Source organism: Eulemur rufifrons, chromosome 15 (genome assembly GCF_041146395.1).
Source record: "Eulemur rufifrons isolate Redbay chromosome 15, OSU_ERuf_1, whole genome shotgun sequence".
NCBI lineage: Eukaryota > Metazoa > Chordata > Mammalia > Primates > Lemuridae > Eulemur > Eulemur rufifrons.
The window spans coordinates 44832246-44855197 of NC_090997.1; the positions used below are offsets into that span (position 1 = coordinate 44832246).

The following is a 22952-nucleotide window of genomic DNA, read 5'->3' on the forward strand; positions in this document are numbered from 1 at the left end:
AACTCCTGGGCTCAAGCGATCCTACTACCTCAGCCTCCCGAGTAGCTGGGACTACAGGCATGCGCCACCATGCCCGGCTAATTTTTTCTATATATATATTTTAGTTGTCCATATAATTTCTTTCTATTTTTAGTAGAGACGGGGTCTCGCTCTTGCTCAGGCTGGTCTCGAACTCCTGACCTCGAGCGATCCACCCGCCTCGGCCTCCCAGAGTACTAGGATTACAGGCGTGAGCCACCGCGCCCGGCCTGGATGCTTTTCTTAATAGAAGGACAGTAATATGCTTAAACTGTCATGGAGACAATTTTGTTTAGGTATCTGTATTTGTCTATATGTTCTTTATGGTTAACTGCTTACTATACTTTAAACATTACCACATTTAATAATCTATTATATAGCTACCATATTTGAATTTAACTATAACCTCTTAAACCTTTTGATATTTGCTTCCTCACAGCCTTTTTGTTTAATTAAGTTCATACTTAATTACCAATAGATATAATACTGGGCTTCCTTTTATACAATGCATTTAGACCAGGGTATTTCTCATACCTGAGCAGGGTATTGAGGCAAATACTGCAGTTTGCTAGTGACAAGCAGGAACATCATTAGGATCTCAAATGGCAACAGCAATAGATGCTTGAAGCACTGCAAGTTTAGCTTGTCAAGAAAATTACCTTGTACCTTGTGTGTTGAGGATTGCTGCTGCTTGTTCTAACCGGCAACGAAGCTAGTTATTGGTGAAGAAAGCTAGGCATACATAAAAGAAACACATTAAATCATTATTTTTTCCTCCAAGATTTAGGATAATTCAGAGTAAGAAAGTAAAAATTAGTTCAGACTAAGACAGTAAATATTTGCTTGGCCATTATGGGCTGGTATAACAGATAAAACCAGCTGCAAAGTAAACAAGAAATAGTATTTCTTCTAAGGATATGTTGAAGCTGTAAAGTGTAATAACAACCCCCTTCTTTGAGTGTTTACTTTCTAATTCATTGAAAAACTTTGTGTTCTAAAATCATATACTATAAAGAAACTTGTTGCTTAAAATTTTATCAGTAAGAATGAAATACCCCACTCTTGCTTGGAGGATCTAAGTCACTTTGACACAGAGAAGCAGCCTCAATTTCCAATCTAGGTGTAAAGGCTTCATTTAAGGGGCTCCTGAATGCAACATTCCACATCTATAGTAACTTTGTAGTTTCCAAGAAACAGGATCCTGAGACTATTCTACAGTCCATACCTGATGTTGACCTCTTTACACATAGCCCTGCTTTGAGTCTTATCAAAACACTGCTTTCTTTAAATTTCACTTAACCCCATCCTTGCCTAAAATTCTATAAATCTGTCTTTTTGTTTCCAGGGACATTCCATGGTTCCTTTGGTGTTCAGTGTCCCTCATTGGAATGAGTCAAATAAATCTGACTTCGGCAGAGTATAGTTCGACAGGTTTTTCCCCGGTGGTCTTGAGCTGATTGGGCTAGGACACGGGGTCATCAAAACCTAGTCAAGGTTCAGTCCAATGGAGTATAAGTCTCTTGGGGCAATAAAAATATATAAAAGTAGGATTCAGTAGCATGGTGTTATGTGAACCAGAAATATCACAAAAATGGCCTAGCAGTATTTTACCCACTACCCTAATCTGTGTGTGTGTGTGTGTACGCGTGTGTGTAATACTGTTCATCACCAGAAGGAACCATGGTTCCTTAAAGTGTAGTTGATTCCACTACCTCGGACAGGGGAAAAACATCCAGATTGGCCTGGAACCTCTTGTTGCTAGGAAAAAAAAAAAAGTTTCAAAAAGCTGATGCACTTTAAAATGGGGGCAGGCTTACAAGGACCATATGGGGACAATTTGAGTATCAAAAGGAGAATAATTATAGAAGTAAGTTGAGACTATAATGATAGTCTAAAATGGAAAGAGGTAAATAAACCATACAAAGTGGTAGCTGTAAAGAAAAAGAAGGAACATATGATAGAATATTTTTTAATTTTTAAAATTAATTTCAATACATATATGAACTTTCTGTGTACATACACAATAGGGAACTGAATAACCTCCACAGGTGGAAACCACAAATTACAGGAAGAGGTGATTAGTACCAGTGAGCATACTTACAACCAGGTATAGGGAAGGTCCAGCACTGTTCCAAAATGAAATTTATTAACTGTCTTACTCTATAAAGTCAACTCTAGTCTCCTGGGAGCCCCTCCTCATATTAATATGATGCTAATAAGGCAAGCAGAATTTTCCAGTGATGATACTACATCAGATAGCTCTCCCAGATAATATGATGACATGACAATGATATATAACATTCACCAGTCAACTCTCTAAAAAGGACAATTTTGGGGAAAGATCATGCTACAGAAGGTGTAGGCTGCTGGACATCTCAGAATCTTGCATCCCCATTCCTGTAAGGGCTGAAATATCTTTATAGTATTTTTAACCAATCCACATATCTTGAACATTGCTCATTTTGCCTATGAATTATTTCTAATATGGCTTGTGCTAATTAACATCCCCTAGTGAAAGAGGAGATTTAACTACTATAGTAGTGGTTAAAATGCGTGTTGATACATCTAATATTTTTGAGGCCCTTTTGTTGTCCGAAGATAATGTAGTTATAATGACTGGCCAAGTAAATATAATCAGTGACAATGCTGACTATATGAACACAGGCACAAGACTTCTTAACAATGTGTAACAAATTACACTAATCTTAAACACATGGTAACAATGGAAGGTAATGAGCTAGGTGGAACTTATAAAAGTGGTCGAAAGTGGATTCTGTTACTTTACGAGTTCCAGGAGCTTCTCCAACAGCGTCGACAGGAATAAATCCCTAAATCTAACCCCAAATCCTTATCAGCTGCCTAGTCACCTTTGTGCGGACTACAATTCCCAGAAGGCAATGCGCGGCTCCCTTGACTCCGCTTCCTTGGCCGGCTGGAGTTTCAGTTTACAGAACAGCGTCTTCGACCGATTTTCACACATTTGTTACTAAAGACTCGGACGTACAGGTCACCCCGACCCCCGCTGCATCCGGGTTCTTCCAATTTTTGGGCGTGGCTCGGATTCCTGAACCTTATTTTAGAGCTTAGCTATGCAGGCAGCCAGTGGGCGGGCGGCCGGCGCGGCGCTCTAGGCTGAGCGGCTTCGTCTCTATGACTACAGGCGGTCCCGGGAGTCTTGCGGAGGGGGCGCGCGTCAGTTCCGCGCGGGGCTGTCGGGGAACCATGGCTGCCCCGAGAGGTGAGGCCGGGGTCCCCGGGGTGGGGAGTGCGCGAAGGTGGAGGGGGCGTCGGCGCACCCTCGGCGCCTGCGGGGCCCCGGGTCCAGGACTGAGGCGACGGGCTTCAGGAGTTGGTGCGGAGCCCTCTCTGGCTGCGGGGCAGCGCGGACAGCCGGCCTCCCACTGCGGCTGCCTTCCCGTGGCGGACTCTGCGCAGGGCAGGTCGGCGGTCCGAGACCGCACTTGCCTCCACTAGCTGGTAGCGGGTGGGAACCCAATTCTGCCGGGCCGGGGCTGCGTTGGACCCGGAGAGGGGCCTGGACACAGGTCCTGGGCTGGACAGTTCTCCGTGCTCGCCCGGGCCACAGCGGCTTCGGTCTCATCTCTGCCTCCTGCCCTGCAGATGCTCAGAGACTTAAAGGCAGGCTCTAAGTGCAGAGCCCAGGCGGCGGCTGGTCCGTATGATAGCCACTACCAACATCGCTGGGGCATTTTAACAGCACTGAAATCTAAAGAGAGAGAGAAAGCAGTCGTTAATAGAGTTCCTCCCGAGGAAAATGCTGTATGTGGTTAGAAAGAACACTTTGATAATTGGGGTGGAAGGTGAGATCCACAACTCTCCTCCCAGGCACGTTTGGGTAATAATATTTGGTGACTAATTGCCATTTAAAGAGGGTGAGTCTAATTAACTCCGCAGCAGCACTTTTGTTTTGCCAAGCGGCGTATGGAAGTTCGGACCAGGCTGAATGCTTGGACTATAGAGCAGTAACTAGGTGAGGTTGGGTGACACCTGGATTCTTTCTCCACCCTTCCGCAATAGAGCACTTAGCTTCACCTTTGGATAAATGCTGAACAAATATTTAAGGAATATCTTTTTTCATGGATGCCAAATTATTTATTTTCCTTGTTGAGGAGCCCACATTTATGGTCAGGCCTTGCCCGAGGGCATTGTCTGTAGTTGCATATGCCTCTCCTTATGTATTCTCCCATTTCAACAAGTCCAACTTTAAGAGACTTTTTGTAGCAACACAGGACATAAAGGAAAAAAAATAGAATTGTTTTGATAACTAACATAGAATGGAGATAGCAAAATTAATGAACGAAACTTAAAAATTACAGAAGTCAAACCATTATCTGAAATAGCTGAAATTTACAGATTTAGGCTTATTGCCAGGACATATTTGTGTGCCTTGGTTGTGTCACAAGTCTTATATTACCAATAGAAATGTATAATCCTAACAAAATTGCCGCTTCCATAGCTCACTTATATTCACAAAGGATTTATCAGGGACTTCCTGAATTTCCAAGTTTTCAGGTATTACAAATAATGTCCCCCATAAAATATAGTAAAATATAACTTAAATGTAAGTTTCTTTTGGGGGACATTTTCCAGACAGAAACAAATACGTGGGAGCTAATGGGAACTTTATAAGAAGCAGAGAAAAATGCAGGTTTAAGATGTGACTGCCAGTTGAGTTGTGGGTGAGGTTAATAGTTACCAGCTTTGGGCATGATTTGAATTCTTGGCAAAATTTAAAGTGATTACATATCATGGACTTTTGATATTACCCTGAAAAAATTGAAATTGCTAATAATTGCAATTTTATACTGGAAAATTTGTGAATGGAGTAAAGAAGAAATATTTTCATCTAATATTAAACTGAAATGTCAGAGAAAATCATGGTTAAAAACATTCAGTATTTTTTAAAATTTGAAATTTGTTTTAAAAATGATATTCCATATCAAAGTCTAATGTTTTGCAAATATCTAAACTTATTTGATTATTCTTTCACTTAGATCAGTAGTTATTTTCAAGCATATAGTATATATTCCCATGTAATCACTACGCAAATGGGTATATTTTCAAGTTTATGACAAAATAATATTATAGGTTAGAATATGTTTGTAGGCCATAAATATTTGGTTTAGTGTGTAAATATTCACTTTGTTGTTTTTGGAATCAGTAACCTATTCAATAGCTAAAATAAGGTAGTTTTTAGCTTATTAGTCCCAGCCTCCATTATTTATGAAGGTGTAGGTAATCCAGGACATGGATTGGCAAACTTTTTCTGTAAAGGGCTGAATGGTCTCTTGTCATAACTGCTCAACTCTGCTGTTGTAGGGGAAAAAGTAGCCCAGACAATGTGGAAACCAATTATCATGTCTATGTTCCAATAAAACTTTATTCATGGACATAAAAATTTGAATTTCATATAATTTTCACATATCAGAAAATGTTATTTAAATTTTATTCCAACTATTTAAAAGTGTAAAACCATTCTGAGCTCACAAGCCTTACAAAAAAGAGGGACAAGTGTAGTTTGCTCACACCTGATCGAGAAGATGGGAAGTGCCTTCTCCGGTACTAATTAAAAGGTTATTGCTGGGTTGTTTTTTTTTTTTAAAGACAGAGTCTCACTCTGCTCCGTTGCCCAGAGTAGAGAGTACAGTGGTGTCACTGTAGCTCACTGCAGCCTCAAACTCCTGGGCTCAAGCAATCCTCTTGCCTCAGCTTCCCCAGTAGCTGGTACTACAGGGTCGAGCCACAACACCCGGCTAATTTTTCTATTTTTAGTAGAGACGAGGGTCTCACTCTTGCTCAGGCTTGTCTCCAACTCCTGAGCTCAAGCAATCCGCCAGCCTCAGCCTCCCAGAGTGCTAGGATTATAGGTGTGAGCCACTGCGCTCAGCCTTTTATTTATTTATTTATTTGAGACAGGGTCTCACTCTGTCACCATGGGTAGAGTGCTGAATAGAGTGCAGTGGTGTCATCATAGCTCACTGCAACCTCCAACTCTTGGGCCCAAGTGATCCTCCTGTAACTGCCTAAACTTTCTTTCCAAAAGGTCTGAGGAGCCAAAAAGCAATGTTTGTATAAGAGGAAGTGAAGGAGATCACTACAATACTTCCTTTGTTCTAAGACTGTCCTTACACAAGGGAAAAATGTATGACTTCAAAAGTAAACAGCAGCCAGGCATAGTGGAATGCACTCAGCCACATTTGTATATTTCCTATATTTTAAGTTTTATAGAGCTGTGTTCTTAATATTCTTTTTTGTGTTAGGAATTGTTTTTCTATAATGCAGTGAAATGAAAGGCTAGGTGTCGGCCGGGCGCGGTGGCTCACGCCTGTAATCTTAGTACTCTGGAAGGCCGAGGCGGGAGGATCACTGGAGGTCAGGAGTTCGAGACCAACTTGCGGAAGAGCGAGACCCCAGCTCTGCTAAAAAATAGAGAGGAATTATCTGGACAACTAAAAATATGTAGAAAAAATTAGCCAGGCATGGTGGCGCATGCCTGTAGTCCCAGCTACTCAGGAGGCTGAGGCAGGAGGATTGCTTAAGCCCAGGAGTTTGAGGTTGCCATGAGCTAGGCTGACTCCACAGCCCTCTAGCCTGGGCAAGAGTGAGACTCTGTCTCCAAAAAATATTAAAAAAAAAAAAAAAGAAAGGCTAGGTGTCATTTGTTTTCTATTATGGTAAAGTTCTGTGTTAAGTGCCCTTTTTATTACTCAATTATTTCTTTTGTTTTCTTTCTGCTGTCTTTAAATTAGAATATACAGTGCTGCAATTGCTTTCATTCTGCTTTCCTGCTTTGCATTTACAAGTTTGTAATCACAAAGATATTTAAAATATGCAATTTATAACATGCTAGATTCAGTATGTCACATAGTTTTGCAATTGGGGCACTCAGGAATAAAATCTATGCCTAACTCGTTGGTATTTAAAGTCAGCTGTGATTTGTGTAGGTGTGTTTACATTCATGTAACTGGAAAGTATTGTTTTGAAACAAATTTTTAAATGTCATGGGTTTTAAAAAATATTTTGTGCTTGAAATTGGAAAGTATTTTGGGCTGTAACTAGTTAATTAACTTTTATCTACATAATATTGTCTACTAAATAACATCTTTGTTGCACATATTTTCCAGAAAGTGTCAGTTTATTATTCAAGTTATACTGCTTGGCAGTGATGACCCTGATGGCCGCAGCTTATACCATAGCTTTAAGATACACAAGGACATCAGACAGAGAACTCTACTTTTCATCCACAGCCGTGTGTATCACAGAAGTTATAAAGTTATTGCTAAGTGTGGGAATTTTAGCTAAGTGAGTATAAATACTTTTAGTGTGTTAAATTATTGTTTTTCTACTTAGTTAAGGTATTTTCTTTATTAGAAAATTCAGGCTATGTCTTTATGTGTTTGATTGCTCAAAAAGGAGTGATTTTGTCTGTCAGGGACAGAGAGATCTTTTGGTTGTTACAACCTGGGAGATGCATCTAATGGATAGAGGCCAAGAATGCCGCTAAACATCCTACAATGCACAGGATAGGCCCCACAACAAAGAATGCTCTAGCCCCAAATGTCAGTAACGCTGAGGTTGAAGAACCCTGCTCTAGAGCAGGGGGTGGCAAACTGTGTCCTATGGGCCAAATCCGGCTTGCTGCCTGCTTTTGTTGCAGCAGAGATTGAATGGTTCATAAAGCCTAAAATATTTATTATTTAGGCCTTACGGAAAAAACTTGCTGACCTCTGTTTTAGAGGAATATATAATAATAAACATTTCTTGAGTGTTTCCTGTGTTAAGTGCTAGGTATTGTGCTAAGTGCTTTTCATGAATTTTCTCATTTAGTCGTTATACATTTTTGAGGTAAGTACTATAATTACCCCATTTTATCAATACAGCATCTGAGGTTCCTCAAGATCACACTAATATGTGGCAGCACAGGGCTTTGAATCAGGAATATCATATAAGAATTGTTTTAGCTAAGGATGCAGCAGAAGAGAGGGTTAAGAATAGGGGCTTTGTAGTGAGACAGACATAATTTTAATCCTAGACTTGGATAATGGCTTTATACATGTTTCTTAACCTGTCAAAGCTTTAGTTTCTCAATTTTTTTAATTAGAGAAAATAATATGGAGTGGTAAAAATTAAATAAAATCCTGTAAGTAAATTACTTGGAGAAAGATTTATGAGATGGGGACCCATTTGAGTCATTGGGGCAGGTAAGAATTCATATAGGTTTCAAGGTGTGTGTTGGAGAGAGAAGAAAAGCAGAGAGGAATAGTGTATGGTGTAGGCTTTTACCTAGAAACAGACAAAGTGACATTTAAACATTTCTAAATTCATTTAACAAATATTTATTGAATAGTTCCTATGTGACAGCTTTTATACTACGTCTTGGATATATAGGTGTGAATGAAATAGATATGGTCTCCACTTGCTTGGAGCTTAGGTTTAGTGGAAGAGATAAAGTAGGATAAAGTCTTAGACCCTTCATAGTTTATTTAATAAGATTAATTTTTCTGGAAATTTGACTTTTGTGGAATTCTTTATTCTGGATGATGTCAGATAAATGAGAGGTGTATAGTATTTCTTACTCTTCTACAACTATTCAACGTTATGGGTATTGTTGTGGAAACTTTTTTGGAAATTATATCAAAAATAAAAGCACAAAAATTTCTGAAAATTCACCAAGCAAGTCAAATAATGGTGTTAAAATAACAATAGTGTGGAAAAACCAACTGTACTTTGTCATCATTATCATTGATGTGTCTGTCACCAGCATATTAAAGAGGCCAGGATCTTGTTCTTTTGTGAACATTTATCCACAGAGTAAGTACACAAAGACCAGGGAACAGTCAGGAAAAAGTAAAGAATTATTATATGCAGAATTTTGGTGGTTGGCATTTGACATTATATAACTAGCAAGAATTTGATTGTGAAGAAGAATCATTTAAAGCACAAGGAATTTGTAGGTGGAAAAAGCACTGGAAAAAATTTAGAAAACACTAAAGTAAAATACATTTGAAACTACTGAATTTTATGAGTGAATATTAATTATTATGGAGAAATATATTAGAAAATTATAATGCTTATTTGAAATAACATTGGTAGAAACTGAATCAAATACCTGACATTCATACATGAAGAACATTTAATTTCTTGGAACAAAGGGTTTACTTTTAAGAGGGTATCTATGAAAATGTTAATTATTGGGATGGCAAAAGAGTGAAAAAATAAAGAATTATTTCAACCTATGAGGTCACAGATTGATAGCTGCAAAATGAAATGTTACAGGACATTGTGATTGTTTCAGCTTCTTCAGCAATATGTGATGAGGCAATTGATAATGAAATAAAAAGCACAGCTGTCAATTTGGGAAAAATACCCAGTGACAGTATTGAAAATTAGTTCTAGATCTTAAAAAAACAACTGGCTTATAATAATTCACCTGAAGCAGATAGAATATGAAAAAGATGAAGAAAATACATGGCCAGACTATGATTGGGTCACTAAGAATGATTTGAATAGTTAAAAGTTGAAGCAAATGAAAGAGCCTAGAACTTTATAATGGTCTTTTAGATTTAGTGGTGTGAAGTTTACAAAAAAGTAAAAGATTTTCCAGATACTCTCCATGCTGTCATTTCTTTATAAACATAATAAAATTGATAATTAAAAAAATAAGATCAAAGGCAAACAGGATGTTATGTAGTTTGTTTAAAAAAAAAAACCAAGTTGAGCTGGGCAGGGTGGCTCACATCTGTAATCCCGGCACTTTGGGAGACTGAGGCAGGAGGACTGCTTGAGGTCAGGAGTTCGAGACCAGCCTAGGCCACATAGCGAGACTCTGTCTCTACAAAAAAACTTTAAAAAATTTAGCTGGGCATGGTGGCGTGTGCCTGTAGTCCTAGTTACTTGGGAGGCTGAGGCAGGAGGATCATTTAAGCCCGGGAGTTTGAGATTACAGAGAGCTGTGATCCTGCTGCTGCATTCCAGCCTGGGTGACAGAGCAAGACCCTGTCTCTCAAAACAAACAAACAAACAACCCCCCCCAAACCATAGGTTGGATATTATTTGCTGTGATAGAGAGACTTCTAAATATCAGAAAACACTTGTTACTCAAAAATTATATGATATGATTTGTTATACACAAAGGAAATCAAAATTGATTCATATGTTTGAATTTATATTTGCTTGAAAATTCTTTCCCATATAATGTTAAAATAATTCTTCAGAGCTAAAAAAGAATGAAATTAGATTTTTGTCTTTGTTTTCAAAGTAGAGCAAGACTTTATTATCTGAGAGATAGGATGACAATTTCAGGATATTGTGGGAGAATGTGGAACAATTATATTAGAAATAACTAAAGATTTAGAACTTGAATATCCTTTTCTTCAGAGAAGAAAAATTAAGAAAAGCTTTCCTCATGATGATCAAAATGGTGTATGTCTCCCATAATCCCAGGAAAAGATTATAAAGTTAATATAAAAATTCGATAACATTTACTAAATTTTGATTTGAATTTTTTGGACTAAAGGAAAATGAAAAATAAAAACCTGGGCCGGGCACAGTGGCTCATGCCTGTAATCCTAGCACTCTGGGAGGCCGAGGCGGGCGGATTGTTTGAGCTCAGGAGTTCGAGACTAGCCTGAGCAAGAGTGAGACCCCCGTCTCTACTAAAAGTAGAAAGAAACTATATGGACAGCTAAAAATATATATAGAAAAATTAGCCGGGCATGGTGGAGCGTGCCTGTAGTCCCAGCTACTCGGGAGGCTGAGGCAGGAGGATTGCTTGAGCCCAGGAGTTTGAGGTTGCTGTGAGCTAGGCTGACGCCATGGCACTCTAGCCTGGGCAACAGAGTGAGACTCTGTCTCAAAAAAAAAAAAAAAAAAAAAACCCAAAACCTGGAACTACTATTTAAATGGGAAAAAAAAAAAACTATTAAATGAAGTAAAAGCTTCTTTTTGCCCATTTTTTTACCCTATAATAAAGTATAATAACTTTACAGAATTGATACAAACATACTAGAACTTCAATTTTATCTGAACTATGCAAAGCTTAACTTCATTATAGGCTAATCAGTTTGGCTGTTACTTTCTTTAGTATGGTCTCTACAGTAATGCTCTTTGCTCAGTAATATATTTAGTCTTGGCTAATTGTTAAAGTAAGTATATATTTTATATGGGGGTGGGAGATGAGGGCAGAGATTCATCGAAGTAGCACCTGAAATACTGTTTTGGTTATAATTAAGGTTCATTTATAGAGAAACATATTACTGCTACATCCAAATAATGTTTCACTCCTTCCAAACATTTTAAACATATAGTCATGCTAAGTCTGTTTCAAGGTATTGTTAATAAGATGTAATGGGACAGTCAAGTTCATTCCTTTATTTAGCAAATATTTATTAGCCCCAGTTATGTACTCAACACTGTCTTAGTGTTTACACTAGAACAGTGCAAACTAAAAAGGCATAGTTCTGCACTCTTGGAGCTAATTGTCTGATGGAGAACCAAATATTAAAATTAGTAGTAAATTGGTGGTGTTATGAAGGAAAAGTAGGGGGTGCTGTAAACACATATAATAGAGAGCCTCCATTTGGATTAGAGATTTTCCTCTCTGAGGAAGTTACATTTAAACCTAGATTTGAAGATTGAGTAGAAGTTAGGCAAGAAAAGAGTAGAGAGAAGGCAAAGAGAACAGTGTGTTTGAAATCCCTGAGGCAGAAATGCCCTTGACTATTAAACAAAAGCAAATAAGTGTGCCTAGAATGTCATAACATGAGGGAAGATTGGTGCTGAGATGAAGCAGGAGAGGTCACCAGGATATGAGGAGTAATCTTGTGAGTTTGTTAGGGATTTTGGATTGATCTCAAGTGCATTAGGAAGTCATTGAACAGTTTAAATCAGGGACTAACATGACAACCCATTTTAAGAGTCACTTTGACCCCTTTGAGAAGAATAGATTGGAAGAGTTGGAAGTGTGGTGTATAAATTGGAAGTAGGGAAACATTAGAAGCAAGAGATGATAGCCTAGGATGACAGCACAGGCAGTGAAGAGAAGTTAATGGATTTGAGTTATGCTCTGGAGGCAAAATCTATAGGACTTGGTAATGGGTTTGGATACATATTGTAGGGTCAGTTCTGGTTATTCACAGTAGTTACATTCTATAAAATCACCACCAACACTGAGTGAATACTGAACCATTGCTCCTAGGGGAAATAGAAGATTCCTGTGAACCTCTGGTCATGACATTTTTGTCATACATAACCTTGTTTTACATGTGTTTCAGTCTAAAGACACCTTATTTAATATATATTATTGATTAATTATCATTGAGCTTGTGGCCATCAGCACTGTAACTCATGCCTGAACAAATCATATCTATCACATATGTATTTTCTGCATAATGTACATCATAGCCTTCTTACTCTCAGGAACACCAGGCAGCACTTCAGCCCTGTAGGGCTGAGGGGCCATTTTAAGCAGCAGAATCGCCATCAGAAAGCACAAAAATGTGAGAAATGTGTCACTAAATAGATCATCCTTATTTATAATATGAAAGCTGAAATAAGAAGGCAGAACAGTATCATGGTCAGCCTCAGCTGGGAATGTGTGTTGGGTGAATCAATTTTTTTACAGCTGTTTGCATGACTGTAAAAGTGTTGCAAGTATTGATTTGTGGGTTACAAATAAATTTTAGTGAGTAGGAGAATTCACACATACAGGCTGTGAATAATGAAGATCAATTAGAGTAGGTGAGGGAAAAGTAGGTATCAGAAATCCAATCTGTGTTTCCTAGTGTAAACAACTGGGCAGATAGAGTTATTTATTTTTTTTCCTGAGACAGGAAGATAAAACAGATTTGGGAGGAGAAGATATCAACAGTTTGGTTTTGGGTAGGTATAATGTAAGTTTTTAATGCCTTGAGATATCCAAATGTGCATGGAGAATAAGCAGTTGGATTAAATGGGTCTGGACTAGAAACAAATTTGGGAGTTCTTAAGACATAAAAGTATATAATCTTATGGGATTAGAAGAGATTGTTAAAGGATAGTGATCTTGTTAAAAGTATTCTTATTTGCAATGTCATTTAACTCCAAAGACCTTAAAGATTACTGTTTTCTAGACAGGATAACTAGAAACTCTAGAACTAATATAAAAAGGGACACAGAGTAGATGTTAGTGGAAAAGAAGCCAAACTCTGTAAAATAATTTGAGAGAGATTTATTCTGAGCCAAATTTGAGGACCATGACCCAGAGCCACCCCCAAGAAGCCTTGAGCAAGTGGACTTGCTGTGGTTGGGTTACAGTTTGGTTTTATACATTTCAGGGAGACAGGGATTACAGGTAAAGTCATTAATCAATAATGCATTAATTGGTTTGGCCCGAAAAGGTGGGCCATCTCAAAGCAGGGGCTTACAGGTTATAGGTGGGTGTAAAGATTCTTTGATTTATAATTGGTTAAAGATGTGAATATTTGTCTAAAGGCTTGGAATGTTTTAAGAAAAGGAGTTCTGTTAATCTGAGACAAGCCAGGGGACATATATTTGTTGTGTAAATTGAGGACCTGCAGGTTTGTCTTGTATACCCTTAGGCCTGTTAATGTTTTTACAAAGGATGTCTCCAAGAAGGGAGTGGGGCTTGATGAGGTATGTCTGACCTTCCTCCTCCTGGCAGGCAATTTAGTTTTAGGATATCCCCTTGGCCAAGATGGGGTCCATTCAGTCAGCTGGTCAGGGGGAGCCTTAAGATTTTATTTTAGTTCACATAGGTGTGATTTGTTTAGACAGATGGAAATCACCTTGCTTAAGAAATAACTAGAGTCATTCTGGTCTCAGGCAATGCCCTAGACCTTTGTAAGAGTTGAATTAAGCAGGCTAGGGTAAGTATAACTTCAATCAAGTGTGCAAATTAGGTAAATTAGAATCTTCATGTCCCAAGAATTTAAGCAGAGGCAGTTGTAGCTCCAGGGACAGTTCTTGGTGAGCCTTTGGAGATCTGAGGTCTAGTCAAACTCATCTCTTGTTTGAGAACTTTGAGCCTAGAAAGGGACTAATTAGTGTAATCTCTGACTAACAATTTGACCTGACCAAATGGGTCAGTGAGGTTCCAGACTCATGTCTCTCTTTCAGGATTTGAGGTGGTAGAGGTTTCTGTAACTAGGGAATCCTGTTTGGACAGAACCCATGATGGCAGTCTAGGTCAAATGGCTGAGACGCTATTGTCTTTGGTTCTTTCTTTTCCCTTTTATTCCTTCCCTGGGGCAGTAGTAGAGGGGTTGCATGCCCTGAATCATGGGTATCCTAACATTCATGTTAGTATGGCAAAACCTTTGTGGGCTGAAGGGTATAATTGGCTTCCTAAAACACTGGAAGACAATAGGCTAATCCCAATCCCAAATCTTTTCTTTGCTCTAGTTATTTGCTGTGGTTTGGAGTTTGTTTTTCCTACCAAAACTCATGTTGAAATTTGGTCTCCAGAGTGGTGTGGCAGTGTTGGGGGATGGGGCCTATGGGGAAGGGTTTGGGCTATGGGGGGTGGATCCCTCATGAATGGCTTGGTGCTGTTCTTGTGGTACTGAGTTCTGGCTTTCAAGAGACTAGATTTGGTCTTGCAAGAATGGATTAGTTCCAGAGAGAGCAGGTTGTTATAAAGCCAGGATGCCCCTCGGGTTTCGTTCTCTTTGCACGTGCCTCTTCCCCTTGGACCTTCTCTGCCATGTTGTGACGCGCAGGAAAGCCCTCACAGGAAGCTAGGGACATGCCCTTGAACTTCTCAGCCTGCAGAACTGTGAGCTAAATAAACCTCGTTTCTTTATAAATTACCCAGTCTCAGGTATTTTTTGTAGCAATGCAAAACAGGCTAAGACAATATTTATAATAATTAAAAGAGAACTGATTAAAAATTGTAAATGCAATTTACTTGAAATTTTTAGAATATTTAACTTCTTAGAAGAAACATAGACTTGCTTCAGTGAAGAGAACATGATATATATTGGGGCAACAAAGATTATGGATTTCATTTTTATTCAGAAAAAAAGTAAAATCACATATCTTTCAGGGTGTGGCAAAAGAACAGAGGGGAGAGATGCATACCTTGGTGTGGTCTCCAAGAAAACTGGGCAATAAATGTGAGGACACCATTTAAAATATATTATTGCTATCAGTTAAAATTCCCATAAAAAAATAAAGAATAACACCCCTTTTGGGGACTGTTGTGAAAAATGCATTTTTGAAAACCTGATGGGCAGATACCCTCTTTTCTTTAGAAAGCAAGTAACTATACTCTGTAGAATACCAACTGTTAATCGTTGTCAAAATGTGTTATTTAAAGTGCCAGACATCCTCCTTTAAGATTGCAGCAGCTGGCCCGTGCGGTGGCTCACGCCTGTAATCCTAGCTCTCTGGTAGGCCGAGGGAGGATCCCTCAAGGTCAGGAGTTCGAGACCAGCCTGAGCAAGAGCGAGACCTCGTCTCTACTAAAAATAGAAAGAAATTATACGGACAGCTAAAAATATATATGTAGAAAAATGAGCTGGGTATGGTGGTACATGCCTGTAGTCCCAGCTACTCAGGAGGCTGAAGCAGAAGGATCTTTTTAGCCCAAGAGTTCGAGGTTGCTGTGAGCTAGGCTGATGCCATGGCACTCTAGCCTGGGCAACAGAGTGAGACTCTGTCTAAAAAAACAAAAAAAAGATTGCAGCAACTAAATTTGTTGCCTTCAGTCATTCAGGGTTGTTGCTATTGAGACTGGCAGGCTGCCAGAGAGTGATGGTGGTAAGGAAACATTCTTTCATGTCCTGCCTTAGAAACAGGTGAGGGAAACATGCGGGTAAATACAGCTAATTTCCATTTCATTCTTATGTAGGTTCAATATCCCTTATCCAAAATGCTTGGGACCAGAAGTGTTTCAGATTTCAGAACTTTTTGGATTTTGGAATATTTGTATTAATATTAATTTGGGTTGAGCATCCCAAACCTGAAAAATCTGAAATCCAAAATGCTCTGAAGAGCATTTCATTTGAGCATGATGTCAGCACTCAGAAAGTTTCAGATTTTGATGCATTTTGGATTTCAAAGTTTGGATTTGGGATGCTCAACCTGTATCTCCATTTTAGCTGTGGCTATTATTTCCTCTTCTATGATGAGAAATCTTAGGCTGAGGGAAGTTTTAATTTGCCAAAGATACCTAGAAAGTAATTGGCAGTGATAGGATTAGAAGACAAGTTTCTTATCTCTAATTTTCAAATTATGGGTCTTTCAGAACAATGAAATAATTGAGAAGTTTTGTGATTAGTATTGTTAGATGTTTACGTAGTTTCCAATAATTTTATTTTTTGTTTTTTCTCTTAAACTTTTTATCTCCAAGTGTAAACTTTTTACCATTAATTCAGGCTGCTATAATAAAATGCGGTCTGGATGGCTTCAGCAACGAACATTTATTCCTCATAGTTATGGAGGCTGGAAAGTCTAAGAACAAGAGGCCAGCAGATTAGGTGTCTGGTGAGGGCCCTCTTCCTACTTGGCTGACAGCTAGCTGCCTTTTTGATGTGTCTTCAACTGATGGAGAAAGAGAGAACTATGGCTTCTTCCTCTTCTTATGAGGCACTGATCCCATCATGGGGACTCCACTCTTATGACCTCACCTAAACCTAATAAGACCCACCTCCAAATACTATCACATCGGGGATTAGGGCTTCAACATATGAATTTTAGGGGGGAACACAAACATTTGGTCCATAGCATATGACACATACAATAAAACATGTATAGTTTATTATATTATCTCTATGTATAAGTATTTGTGTGCATGTATATAATTTTCTTCTGATTTGTTTGAAAAATTTACACAAAATGCCCCTTTGTCCCTAATATTCTTCAATGCACATTTCCTAAAAACAAGGACATTGTCTTATATAATCACAATAAAATTATCAAAATTGAGACATCAATACTGATATAGTACTACTATCTAATTCACTGACCTTAGGTAAATTTTGCCAATTGCCCCACTAATGTGCTTTATAGCAAAATAATTATTTTTTTGGACTTCAGTCCACTCCAGGAACACAGTTTGCATTTAATTGTCATGTTTCCAGTTTCCTTTAATCTGGAACAGTTCCTCCATCTTTCTTTTTTTCATGTCTTTGACATTGTTGGTGAATAATTTATTTTGTGGACTGTCCCTCAAATTATGTTTATTGATTGCTTTCTTATTAAATTCAGTCTTTTTGTTTTTTTTGGTCAGGAATATCATAGAAATATGTCCCTTTCAGTGCAGCATATGATGATGTACATGATATCCATTTGTCCCATTACTGGTGATTTAACTTTGATTTACTTGTCAAACAGTAATTTCCTAATATTCCACCATTACTTATACATTTGTTAGTTGGCATTCTGCTCTAAAGAGCTTTCCCTTCTCTCTCTCTCCCTTTCTCTTTCTATTTAAGTGAACATGGATGGACTCATTTTATTGTATAGGTTAGAATCCATTATGATTGTTATTTTGATGCTTAAACTGTCCTAGATTTGGAGTGGGATCTCCTTCAAGCTTGCTCCTGTTTGTTTTTTTTTTTTCTTTTTTTACTTATTATCATCAATCTTTAAACAGTTTCTTTTTAGTATAGCAAGATGTTCTAAGCTTATCTTGTACTTTCCCTGCCCCAACCCGGAAATCACACAGTACTTCAAGGAGCCCTGTTCCTTTTTTTTTTTTTTTTTTTGCCAGAATGGTATTTAGAAACCAGAATGTAGGCACTAAGTGTACACATTGCTATTGCAGTATTATTACTTCTAGACCCTTTTAACAGAGCTAGGAAATATGCATGTGTACATACATACCTATTTTTATCTAGTTCTCCCTCTCTATGTGTATGTGCGTGTATATTACAATAAGTTACATATTGATTGGTACCTACAGTTGTGATCTAACATCACAGGGTTCATTCTCACCTTCCCCCTACCCATATTTTTTCCTTTTCCTGTCGTGGGGAGTCTAGCATCCATTAGACTCCAGATATTTATTTGCTCAATGTTAGTATACATAGTAGTTTTAGAATTTCTAATATATACCTGTGAAAAAACAAACCTACTAACTGAAAGTTCAGTATTTGTATGTAGGTCTTTTTGCTTTTGGTTTTAAAGCATACAGTAAAAACACTGTTTGAGAATACTTGGGCTAGTTCTCTTTTTCTCTTTCAGTATAATTTTGTTATTCATTTCAAATACTGACAGGTTTTCTTGGTTTCTGTTTGTACTTAATTTGAGATTCCCTCATCCTTGTTGATTTTACTTATAATTTCCAGGAATTTTTAGGGTGTGAAATTATACTTATTTCAATCAGAAGTTACAACTGGGCCGGGTGTGGTGGCTCACGCCCGTAATCCTAGCATTCTTGGAGGCCGAGAGGATTGCTTGAGGTGAGGAGTTCAAGACCAGCCTGAGCAAGAGTGAGACCCCGTCCGTCTCTACTAAAAATAGAAAGAAATTATCTGGACAACTAAAAATATGTAGAAAAAATTAGCCGGGCATGGTGGCGCATACCTGTAGTCCCAGCTGCTCGGGAGGCTGAGGCAGGAGGATCCCTTGAGCCCAGGAGTTTGAGGTTGCTGTGAGCTAGGCTGACACCACAGCACTCTAGCCTGGCCAACAGAGTGAGACTCTGTCTCCAGAAAAGAAAAAAAAAAAGTTAGAACTGCAGGAAAAAAGGAGGGTGTGGGAAGAAATTAATGGATGGCTACTTTACTTTGATATATATGGTTTATATGGTCAAACTGGTGAATTTTAGTTATGTGCAAGAGTTATGGGCACTGTGTGTGATACACACTGAACACACTACTGCAGTTTACTTTTTTTTTTAACACTTAAATATTTTATTTAGAGGTGGTTTCATGTCAGTACATAGAAAGCTGTCTCATTATTTTTAAAAGCTGCATGGTATTCCATTATATGGATGTGTCATATATTACCAGTCTCTGTTGATGGGCATTTGGGTTGTTTCTAGTCTTCTACAAAACAAAGACGTAATAATTATCTTTGTACATGATACTATTATGCACATGTGTGAGTATATCAGATCACTTCTAAATTGAAAAGGAAATTAGTAAATCCTGTTTGTGGGGAGGGGGCACATCAGCAGTTAGATGTGGCCAAAGCTCTGGCTGTGAATAAGGTGATTTTTTTTTTTTTTTAATATTTGAATTTTAAGTTACCAGTTTCCAAGCTATATTTTGATTGAAATATAAAATAATACATTTAAAGAATATTTTGTTTTTTCATAAAACTAATTACTATTGCAATTTGCTGGAAAACTGCTTGTTAGCTATATGCTTTACTAAACCTTGTGACAGCTATGAACACTAACAGTTTAGATTTAAATCTGTCATTGGTGGTATGAAGAAAAGGAAGTGAAAACACTTTTATATTGCCTTAGAACAAAGTCGACTTTTTATTGTTTGCTATTCATCACAGTCTATGAAGACTTAGCAACCCTAGCAGGATGTGTAAATATTAAGGGACGTATACTTTGGGTGTGTTTAGTAACAAACCAAATGTATCTTAACTTTGAAGTCCATGTCCATATTAAAACTAGAGAAAATTCTTTTACTGTTTCATAGTGTCATATAGAATAATTATGTAGCTGTCAAATACGTATGTTCTAGATTGTCCAGCCCTGTTTATTTCTCCTCTGGGTTTCTATTTTCACTACCTTTTTATACCCATGTTATAATGGGTCCAGGGTCTTGAGAGGAAGTAAAAATCATGTACCTCATATGATGGGTACTTTTGTCCGCAAATGGACCTCATTATTGGTTTTTATGCTGAGCCCCTCAAAGTCTTTTATGCGAGTTAATTATAGTTAACTTTGCAGATGATAAGAAATTTGTAAACCATTTAAATTTCTTAAGCTCACGAGTAACTTCTGCTGTGTTCCATTTTGCACAGTGCCTTAGTAACCTAGCCAAGGATTTTATGCCTCCTAGTAGTTCTCGTCAGATCAGGAGCTGGAAGAATGAGGCCTACTTTTGACCAAACATAGGTCAGAAAGAATTGATTTCAGCCGGTTGATAGGAAATTTAGGGGGGGAGGCAGCAGCGGAATCTCTCTGCAATCAACATGGAGCTTCAGAATTTCTTCAGGTAACCAAAGGTTGCACATAGATTCTATTTCAATAAGAATCAAATGAATTGTTCAAATAGAAAATTTAATGAAAAAAGACTGTATCTAAAAAAAATTTAATAGATGCTTTTGATTATACATGTTTTTTCTCTTATCTAGCAGTGTCATTTATATAATTACATGTGTTTTTAACAAAAGGTGCTCATTAAGGTGCTTATGATTTGATTTCCAAGAAAACATAAGTTCAGGACAATGGAAGAAAAAATAGCCTTTGGTTTTTATGTGTTCCTTTTTATAGTATATTCAAGGCTGCAGTATATTTAGAGTTGATCTATTATTTCTGTCTCCTTAATAGTAGAACAAAAGGACAGATGATCACTAGTGTTTTATGGAAGATATATTGGTCTTGTTACTTTTATATAACTTCAGTGAGTAAAGCTAAATACAGGTTTTAAGTGCAGTATTCTAAATATGTTAAGCAGGATTTAATCTGATTAATACTGAAATCCTTTACCCCCTTCTTTAAAACTGTGTGTGATAAGATTCCCACTTTTTTTTCATACCTCTTAAATCTACTTTCTGATGCTTTTCTTATCCTTGAGCGTTTGTTCTTTTACTAGTTCTTTTAGCATCCTCTGCTATTTTTTTGTAACTCATTTCAAAGTATCTTAGTTTAATTATATAATATTTATAATTCCATGGTACTACAGTGACCCTTGAACTCTCCAGCAATTAACATTCTGGTATACCTTGGCTTCTCTAGTGTCTGCATTAGAGAAGGAACCAGAAAAAGATACTTAAGCCTTCCTGGCAGTGAATAGCTCCTATGCATCCAACAAAAAGGATATGGCCCAAAGAGACAAAGACCTGAAGGTTAATCCTGACACACTGTACTTTACTGGTTTGCCAGGCTAAAGGAAAGCAGTTTTCAGATTGGCTGCCAATTTGTTTCATAAGCCTTCTTTTTAATGTGAAAGCAGAAAAGTGAGGGAGAGGAGGTAAGAGAAAAGTGACAGGGAGTAAAGGGACCACAGCAACCTTCATTAGTGGTGCATGTATGGTGGTTATTTGGAATAGCAATCAGATCCTTAAGTAGCCCATGTTCCGACACGGCAAAGAGATCAACTCTCTTCTCTAGATAGCCAAAAAAATGTCATTTGATACCATTGAAGGCATATAATATCTTTAAGAGGTGGAGGTAAAATGGCATTGCCCATAGCTGGGGATTGAGGAAAGGATAAATAGCCATTATACTGTAGCCTTTGAGGGTTCAGCTTGAAGAATCTCACGTGAGAGATAAATGGTTACGGGAGGATGTGGAGTGTGGGGATGGGAAAAAACAGTACCTCTCAGTAGTTCTTTTAGGGTGCTACCCTGAAGATAATATGTCAGTGTGTAAGTCAGCATTTTAGAAGGACATGAAAAGTAAAAGTACAGTGAAAGCAGTATCTTGTACTTCACACAATCTGTAAGATTTATAGCTATGCTACATACAATACTGACTAGTGATAACTCTGATAATAAAGTGTTCAATTATGTTTTCTAATACATCACCTTGTTAAGGTGATTCTTTGGGTTGGACCCCTGTGATTCTTTTTAATTTTAATCTCTTTCTCTCTTTTTTTCTTCAATTTTACAATTGAGGGGAAAACATTCTTGAAAATTCTTTATACTCTGTTTAAGATGTCAGGAAAATATATAGAACATCTTAGATTTGTATCAAGCAGTTAAAAAAAACAAGAATGCCAAATGTCAGTTTAATGAGCCAATCTTAAGACACGTGAAAAACTCTAGTACATAGATTTTTCAGTGGAGCAATCTTTTTGGTTTTCTTTCCCTCTTCTGTTAAGTCCCCCTACCACACTGTGTGCATTACTTTTCAGCATATATATTTAATATCATGGTGTGGAAGGGTTTTGGATTTGGTAACAGAAAAAGATCTGTAACTAAGAAGGATGTCTTTTGTTTCTGTGGCCTAGGCCAAATTTCCTGTCTTCTTAATTAACCATTTTCTTGGGGGTGGAATGTTCTACAGTGAATAAATAGGCACAAGTAGTCAATTTGACATCATGGACTTTTTGCTCCTTCTTAGAACTTAAGATACTTATTTTTGCAGTATTTAAATATGAAAAAATTCAACTGACAACTGTTGGTTCTAATGTATTAAACCAACAATATAGAGTTCTTTGTGAATATCATACTTTGAGCTGAAATAGAGCTATCTCACCAACAAAGTATTATGGTCCTCTTAAGGGTATTGTTGAGTTGCGGTTAGGACCATTTTGATAAAGCACTTTTTGGGGGGTATTGATGCTTATTATAAAACATTGTTTTATTTTTATTTTAAGGAAATAGGTGAGCTGATTTATAATTGGGGAAATATGAGCCAGATTAGCCAGTTCCTCCTGAGCAAAACTAAGAGTAGTTAAGAGCATGCATAATCAATATATAGTCAAGCAGTAAACTTTATGTACATCACAGAAAGATTTACTTTTGTGAGGATTAGTAACTTATTCAGATTTCCCACAGAATTATAAAGATAAGTTTTATGAGGATATCCTTATGTAAAGATTTATTGTCTACTATATTTCATGAGCACTGAATTCATTTACAGATATTGACCTGAATCACTTTATTTCTAACCCAAGTAACTTCCATAACTACCAAAGCCTCTTTCTTTTGTTTGCAATTAAATCTAATTATAATTTTTAAAAACTTAAAAAATAGCTATGCAACCTAATTAAAAAGTAATCAGGGTGAACTTGGTACAATACAGTTAAAGTGGCAGGGGATTAATTTTTTATAGGTAT

General features: G+C 37.5%; 1 protein-coding gene across 3 annotated transcripts in view; it reads left to right on the forward strand.

Annotated features, from left to right (window-relative positions):
* The first annotated feature begins 3201 nt into the window (after positions 1-3201).
* SLC35A1 (solute carrier family 35 member A1) overlaps positions 3202-22952 on the forward strand; it is a 32884-nt gene continuing 13133 nt past the window's right edge. For 2 of the 3 annotated variants that reach the window (XM_069487805.1, XM_069487806.1), the window contains exons 1-2: positions 3202-3256; positions 7164-7341. In XM_069487805.1, the coding sequence (XP_069343906.1) occupies positions 3241-3256; positions 7164-7341 (194 nt within the window). In that variant the 5' untranslated portion in view covers positions 3202-3240. The remainder of the gene's footprint in view (positions 3257-7163; positions 7342-22952) is intronic. The other variant, XM_069487807.1, reaches the window with a different exon arrangement.